This window comes from Monocercomonoides exilis (genome assembly GCF_001643675.1).
Source record: "Monocercomonoides exilis strain PA203 chromosome Unknown scaffold36-1065637, whole genome shotgun sequence".
Taxonomy (NCBI): domain Eukaryota; phylum Preaxostyla; order Oxymonadida; family Polymastigidae; genus Monocercomonoides; species Monocercomonoides exilis.
This window is the reverse complement of record NW_027150581.1, coordinates 279,965-287,418: the sequence shown is the minus strand read 5'-3', so window position 1 is coordinate 287,418 and position 7,454 is coordinate 279,965. Positions and strand designations below refer to the sequence as shown.

Below are 7,454 nucleotides of genomic sequence, written 5' to 3'. Positions count from 1 at the left end.
ACTTTTTGAATCCAAACTGATGTTTGGCAGCTTTTGTTGACATTAAATATGATTTTTCATTATGAAAATGATGAGTGAAAATTGCTTTTTCTTAAATCATATAAACAAAATAACATTCACACTTCAGATGCAATGATGTGGTGTTGCAATGAGATGATAAATAGAAATATCATCAAAAATGATATAGAAAAATAGATTAAGCTCGCAGGAATTTGACGTTCAGAATACTATCATTTTTAAAGGTGCGCAAAACCGATTTTTCTAAATTCGTAAGAATCGAAATGAAATAAAGGCTTGAATGATCAAAAAATGAAAACACAAGGTTTTATGAAATGCGAAAATATGTTCAAAATAATTAATTAATGAGTAAGGCCATATGCTAAAACAATAGCTCCATTTTTAACAAGATCTTTTGGAGATGTCATGAGTCTTCGAATAATTGGTCCAAATTCGACTAACTGAGTTATTTGATTTTGTATTTCTTTTGAATCACACTGAATGAAAAGAAAGAAGAAAAACAACAGATGGAAAAAAAACATAATAACTTACAACGACAAACCATTAAAATAAAGCATTGCACGCAGCGAACAAGAATATCTGAGTCAAGAGCAGTCTCAATATCAATAAGCTTGTTTATTAGATAATTGAAAATAAATCGAAAGTTGAATTATTAATTTCATAAAAATAGAGAATAAAGCAATTGATGATGGGCACAAAACAAAAATCAAACCTCTGAAAGTATTTGGGCCATAAGAATTGGATTGTCATCCATTTTCATTCCATAAATTATAGATGCTGCTTGTATGCTGAATTGTGATATACCAATAAAAGGTTAAATAAATAAATAAACAAACAAATAAATTTGAACATATTTAATTGAATAAAAAATTATTTTCTTCTAAAAAAAAAAAGAAAAGAAAGTGAAAAGAGTGCAAACTTGAACATCAATGTTGCAATGGTAAGGCGGAGGACGCGTTTGTCAGAATGAACTTGTGTGAGGCAGTCTCCTGTTATCTGATGTTGAAGAGCAATTGATTGGTATTGTTAACAAAGTTCATTGAAAAAAAAAGTTAGAAATTAAGATTTATATATAAATCAGGGAAAAATATTGGATATTTAGAGAAGTTTGTAATTATTTATCAACAATAAGAGAGAATAAATAAATAAAATAAAATAAAATAAAATAAAATAAAATAAAATAAAATAAAATAAAATAAAATAAAATAAAATAAAATAAAATAAAATAAAATAAAAATAAAATAAAATAAAATAAAATAAAATAAAATAAAATAAAATAAAATAAAATAAAATAAAATAAAATAAAAAATAATAAAATAAAATAAAATAAAAGAAAATAAAATAAAATAAAATAAAATAAAATAAAATAAAAGAAAATAAAATAAAATAAAAGAAAATAAAATAAAATAAAATAAAATAAAATAAAATAAAATAAAATAAAATAAAATAAAATAAAATAAAATAAAAGAAAATAAAATAAAATAAAATAAAATAAAATAAAATAAAATAAAATAAAATAAAATAAAATAAAATAAAATAAAATAAAATAAAATAAAATAAAATAAAATAAAATAAAATAAAATAAAATAAAATAAAATAAAATAAAATAAAATAAAATAAAATAAAATAAAATAAAATAAAATAAAATAAAATAAAATAAAATAAAATAAAATAAAAATAAAATAAAATAAAATAAAATAAAATAAAATAAAATAAAATAAAATAAAAGAAAATAAAATAAAATAAAAATAAAATAAAATAAAAATAAAATAAAATAAAAATAAAATAAAATAAAATAAAATAAAATAAAATAAAATAAAATAAAATAAAATAAAATAAAATAAAATAAAATAAAATAAAATAAAATAAAATAAAATAAAATAAAATAAAAATAAAATAAAATAAAATAAAATAAAAATAAAATAAAATAAAATAAAATAAAATAAAATAAAATAAAATAAAATAAAATAAAATAAAATAAAATAAAAGAAAATAAAATAAAATAAAATAAAATAAAATAAAATAAAATAAAATAAAATAAAATAAAATAAAATAAAATAAAATAAAATAAAATAAAATAAAATAAAAGAAAATAAAATAAAATAAAATAAAATAAAATAAAATAAAATAAAATAAAATAAAATAAAATAAAATAAAATAAAATAAAATAAAATAAAATAAAATAAAATAAAATAAAATAAAATAAAATAAAATAAAATAAAATAAAATAAAATAAAATAAAATAAAATAAAATAAAATAAAATAAAATAAAATAAAATAAAATAAAATAAAATAAAAATAAAATAAAATAAAATAAAATAAAATAAAATAAAATAAAATAAAATAAAATAAAATAAAAATAAAATAAAAGAAAATAAAATAAAAATAAAATAAAATAAAATAAAATAAAATAAAATAAAATAAAATAAAATAAAATAAAATAAAATAAAATAAAATAAAATAAAATAAAATAAAATAAAATAAAATAAAATAAAATAAAATAAAATAAAATAAAATAAAATAAAATAAAAGAAAATAAAATAAAATAAAATAAAATAAAATAAAATAAAATAAAATAAAATAAAATAAAATAAAATAAAATAAAATAAAATAAAATAAAATAAAATAAAATAAAATAAAATAAAATAAAATAAAATAAAATAAAATAAAATAAAATAAAATAAAATAAAATAAAATAAAATAAAATAAAATAAAATAAAATAAAAGAAAATAAAATAAAATAAAATAAAATAAAATAAAATAAAATAAAATAAAATAAAATAAAATAAAATAAAATAAAATAAAATAAAATAAAATAAAATAAAATAAAATAAAATAAAATAAAAGAAAAGAAAAGAAAAGAAAAGAAAATAAAATAAAATAAATAAGTAAATAAAATTCAATAGAATATCAGCACATACATCGCTGAGTCTCTGGAAGACGAATGAGTAAGTTGAGCGCTGAACAAGCAGATTGCAGCACAGCTGCAGAAACAGAACACGATTTCTGAATGTGGAAGACTCGCTGTCCACACACCGGAGGAGAAGAAGAGGAAACACACGCCTTGCAAAGGAGTCCTGAGTGGAGCGAGGAGGGAAAAAAAAGTATAAAGAAGGATGGGAAAATAAATAAATAAATAAATAAAAGAGGGTTTTATTTTGGGAAATAAAAAAAAACATGAATAAAAAAAGCTAAGAATTAAAATTATTTTCATAATAATCATAATCAATGAACTTCCTCATGAAAAAGAAAAGAAAAAAGAAAAAAGAAAAGAAAAATAAACACACATCCTTCTCCAGCCTCTTGCAGAACGCCGATGTCACAGACAGCAATCTTATCAGATCAATAGCAATGTACAGAGATTCAGAAGGCCAGCAGACCATCTTCTGGAAGATGACGTTGTAGATGGCAGAAGAGACAGATACGAACTCCAGCTGAGCAGCATGAGGGATGGTGGTGTTGAGGAGGAAGCTGATGGACATCAGCTCGGCCTCGCTCAGACGATAGCGCTGAGAGAAAGAGAAAGAGAAAGAGAAAGAGAAAGAGAGAGAGAGAGAGAGAGAAAGAGAGAAAGAGAAAGAGAGAAAGAGAAAGAGAAAGAGAAAGAGAAAGAGAGAAAGAGAGAGAGAGAGAGAGAAAGAGAAAGAGAAAGAGAGAATGATAGAATAAATGAATGGAGTCAGAAATATGAGGATAAATGAATATAATGAATGAATGAATGGATGAATGAATGAAAATGATGAATATTTTCCATCAAATAAAGAAAATTAATTTCGATACCATAATTTAATAAGTTAAAAACTCTGTCAAAACTTCAAAAGTTTTGTTCATTCACTGATAAATATCCAATGTATATCCAATATATCCATTATATCCAATAACACACCTCACAAATCTTCTCATTCTCCTCTCTGAGTGTCTGCGCAATCTTCATTGGCTTGTAGTCTCTGAAAGTGATAGGCGAGCGGGAGAAGTCGTATTCTGGCTTCATTCTGACAAGAGGGATGTCAAATTCATCAGCAGCACTGTCTGAAGAAGAAGGGACTGATGAAGAAGAGGCAGGGGTTATATCAGAGGAAATTGGAGAAGAAGAAGAAGGAGAAGAAGATGACAATGATGCTGAAACAGAAGCTGAAGCTGAAGCAGAAGCTGAGGCAGAAGCAGAAGCAGAAGGAGAAGGAGAAGCAGAAGGAGTGGCAGCAGAAGGGAATGAAGGGCCCATTGGTGTTTGAGAGGATGATGCTCCATCCAAAGCAGTGCCCATCGCAAGCGCCTCTTCGGCCGAGGCTTGTGTGGCAGCACGGACTGCTTTTCTGATGAAAGGGAATAAAAATATTGTATAAATTAATGAAGGAGAAAGAGAAGAAGATGACGACGAAAAAGAAGAAGAATGAAAAATTTGATGTGTGGAGAAAGCATTACCATTTAAAAAAAGGTTTTATGATAAAATTTCAAGTTTCTTCGTTTAATCAAATAAAAAAAATAATCTATTTTTCTATCTTTCTTTTTCTTTCTTTTTCTTTCTTTTTCTTTCTTTCTTTTTTAATCAAACATTTTTGCAAATTCTTCCTTTCTCTCGTTGATGAAGTTGGCGATGGCAATCAAATAGTTTTGAGAGAGATTGTGCTTCCACAGAAACTCTTGTGCAACTTGGTATGTCTGATCATCTTCATTGAATCCCAGTTGGCTAATCAGATAAAAAGGAAAATAAAATAAGAAAGAAAGAAAGAAAGAAAGAAAGAAAGAAAGAAAGAAAGAAAGAAAGAAAGAAGAGAAAAGAAAAAGAAAAAAAGAAAAAGGAAGATGAAACATAAAATGATAATAAAATGAAATAAAAAGAGAATAATTATGCAAATATCATAAAAGAAATAGAAATTCATAAATTTAAAGAAAAAATAATAACATCATCCATACAATCTCAGTCCATCGTCCAGCTCGATGGGGAACACAATGTCGTATTCCTTCCCATCCAACGGTATTTTCCCATTCGGAAGCACCGTCGGCCCATCCGCTCCGCCATCTCCGGCCCCATCACCCGGATTTTGCAGCATTTCTCCGAAGAATTCCCATTGCATGTTAGCAGCACTCCATTTATACACTTTGGGAACCACTCCACTCCGAACCAGTTTGATTTCCCCGTCTTTTGTGCCTGGCGTGTTCAAAGCTTCTTCGCCTGGAAGGTTCTTCAGATTGATGCCTGATATCACACGACTGGAATTATTGTTGTGAAGTTTGAATACAGTGGATTTATGAGATGTTGGAAAACATTTGTATTGAATTGGAAAATCGACAAAAGAGATGGTTATGAATTATTTTGATGAAAAAGATCGAAAATTTTGAAAAAAAGAAAAGAAAAGAAAAGAAAAGAAAAGAAAAGAAAAGAAAAGAAAAGAAAAGAAAAGAAAAGAAAAGAAAAGAAAAGAAAAGAAAAGAAAAGAAAAGAAAAGAAAAGAAAAGAAAAGAAAAGAAAAGAAAAGAAAAGAAAAGAGAGAAAGAGAGAAAGAAGAAGAACATAAAAATCTCATGAGACTGTTACAAACTCTGTCAGCCTTTCTTCATAAGCTGCTAACACTTCGTCTGGTGCGATTCTCTCTGCATTCTTTGACCATATTCTGAATGAATGGTCATCAGATACAGTTACAATATCTCCATTCTAATAGAAGAGAAGATTGGCAATGAAGAAGAAGAAGAAGAAAGGAGAATAAAAGAAAAATGACAATAAAATATTTGAAAAAAAAAATAAATTCTTTGTAAAGCAGAAAGCTAATTCAAATGAATTAATCAAACGGGAAACACAGAAAGCTGGTTAATTGGAGATGGATGAGCAATTTCTCCCTGCTTTTCAAGTTCTAAAAGGTTAGTTTCACAAAAATTAAATCAAATGGCAAAATGAATAAATACATCCAAAAAGAAAGAAAGAAAGAAAGAAAGAAAGAAAGAGGAGGAGGGATGAAGAAAAAAAGAAAATAAGAAAAAGAAATAAAATTAAGTTTATTTATTTATTTATTTTATAATTTTCAATTCAAATAAGTTCACACTATCCAAAGACCAGAATGTGAGCATTCTATCTTCTCCGCCTGAAATAACACGCCCGTCTGAAAGGCAGTTGACTCCAAACAGAAGAGAATAAGAGCCTTGTATCATTTCTTTGGGCATGTACTGTGCAGTGCCTGTCCAATGAATTATCATTCTAAAAGTGATTTGAAACGATGAAATTTAAATTAGAAGGGGAGGAAAAAAAAAATAAAGATTTTTTCGAATAATAAGTTCATAGCAAAATGAATTACATGAAGAAGTAAATTCGTCAAAAATAGATAAATTTGATAAATGATTGAAAAATAAATTTAAAATAAAAACTCGTAATTTTAAAAGTCCATTTAGAAAATCAACAAACCCGTCATTTCCGCATGAAATCAATGAAAGATCTGGAAGTGAAAAAACGGAACGGACTGGTTGTGTATGAGTCGCCAATTTTTGAACCACAACACTGTTTTTCCAAATAGCAATACTGGAATCAGAAGAGCATGATGCGAAAGTTCCATCTGTTCCAATCATTGTGATACTTTGAACATTTCCCTTATGATAATTCAAAACTTCAGTGCATGCATCTCCTGCCCATCTACGTATAGTTCTTTAAAAGAAAAGATAAAAAGGATTTTACGATTGAATTTGTTAATGTTTTAAGTTTTCTGAAAAAATGAAAAAAAAAAAGAACAAACGAATCCCAAGAACCAGTAAGAATAGTCTCGTCTGTTGGCGAATAACAAACACATGACACAAGAGCCTTATGACCCATACAAATATGAATTGGACTTCCAGTTTCTTCGTTCCATATAACCATCTGATTTTATAAAATGCTTCGAAATGAATCATTTGAACAAAAAATATTGCTCATACACTTGAGTCTCCAGATGTTGTTGCTATCGCACCGTTTTCATAATTTTTGTTGGGAGGGATATAGCACACCCCAAATACATCGCCAGTGTGTCCAATAAATGTTCGAGTGCATTCGAATTCTCGGCTATTCGGAGCTTTTCTTTTCCACAATTTTGCCCTTCAAAGGTGAAAAATCAATACTATGAAATAAAACTCAAGAAAAACATTTCAAAACTGTTTGTCGTAGCCTCCGGTAAGAAAGGCATTGTCTGAAATTACGCAAACAGCTCGGACCTATTCGAAAAAAACATTTCAAAATTCAAATTACAACAAAGTTTTTTCTCCTTATGCTTATTGCAAACTATGCTCTCATGTGCACCTTCATTTTCATAAGAAAGCTTATAGTCCATGATTAGACAAGATTAAACAAAATGAAAAAAAAAAGTGATCCTTTATAAAGTTTATGTTGGTTCATAATATTTTGTGTAGTCCATCGAAATTGTTTTGAACGATGTTATAAAGATTTCATTTAATAAATACAAGCGAATTTCCATCAAAAT

The 7,454-nt window shown here is 25.5% G+C and overlaps 1 protein-coding gene across 1 annotated transcript; it reads right to left on the bottom strand.

The window, feature by feature from the left end:
* Positions 1 to 122: 122 nt before the first annotated feature.
* On the bottom strand, positions 123 to 7,352 carry MONOS_4224fu8498 (putative Phospholipase A-2-activating protein). The gene is made up of 17 exons (XM_067874281.1): positions 7,257 to 7,352; positions 7,130 to 7,188; positions 6,916 to 7,072; positions 6,738 to 6,859; positions 6,413 to 6,649; positions 6,057 to 6,208; positions 5,806 to 5,867; positions 5,559 to 5,671; positions 4,933 to 5,229; positions 4,571 to 4,705; positions 3,905 to 4,331; positions 3,306 to 3,527; positions 2,940 to 3,095; positions 938 to 1,014; positions 731 to 806; positions 560 to 628; positions 123 to 494 (listed from the first exon to the last, which is right to left on the bottom strand). Exons 1-17 carry the CDS (start codon positions 7,302 to 7,304, stop codon positions 360 to 362), a joined length of 2,544 nt encoding a protein of 847 aa, XP_067723625.1. The 5' UTR covers positions 7,305 to 7,352; the 3' UTR covers positions 123 to 359.
* Positions 7,353 to 7,454: the final 102 nt, after the last annotated feature.

What these genes read in the sequence shown, in the direction of transcription:
- MONOS_4224fu8498 (XM_067874281.1), bottom strand. Translation starts at nt 7,304, where the DNA reads ATGGACTATAAGCTTTCTTATGAAAATGAAGGTGCACATGAGAGCATA. An exon ending in TATGAAGAAAGGCTGACAGA is followed by an intron (nt 5,230 to 5,558) that starts GTTTGTAACAGT and finishes CAATAATTCCAG; the next exon opens with TCGTGTGATATCAGGCATCA. An exon ending in ATTGCAACATTGATGTTCAA is followed by an intron (nt 807 to 937) that starts GTTTGCACTCTT and finishes ATCACAATTCAG; the next exon opens with CATACAAGCAGCATCTATAA.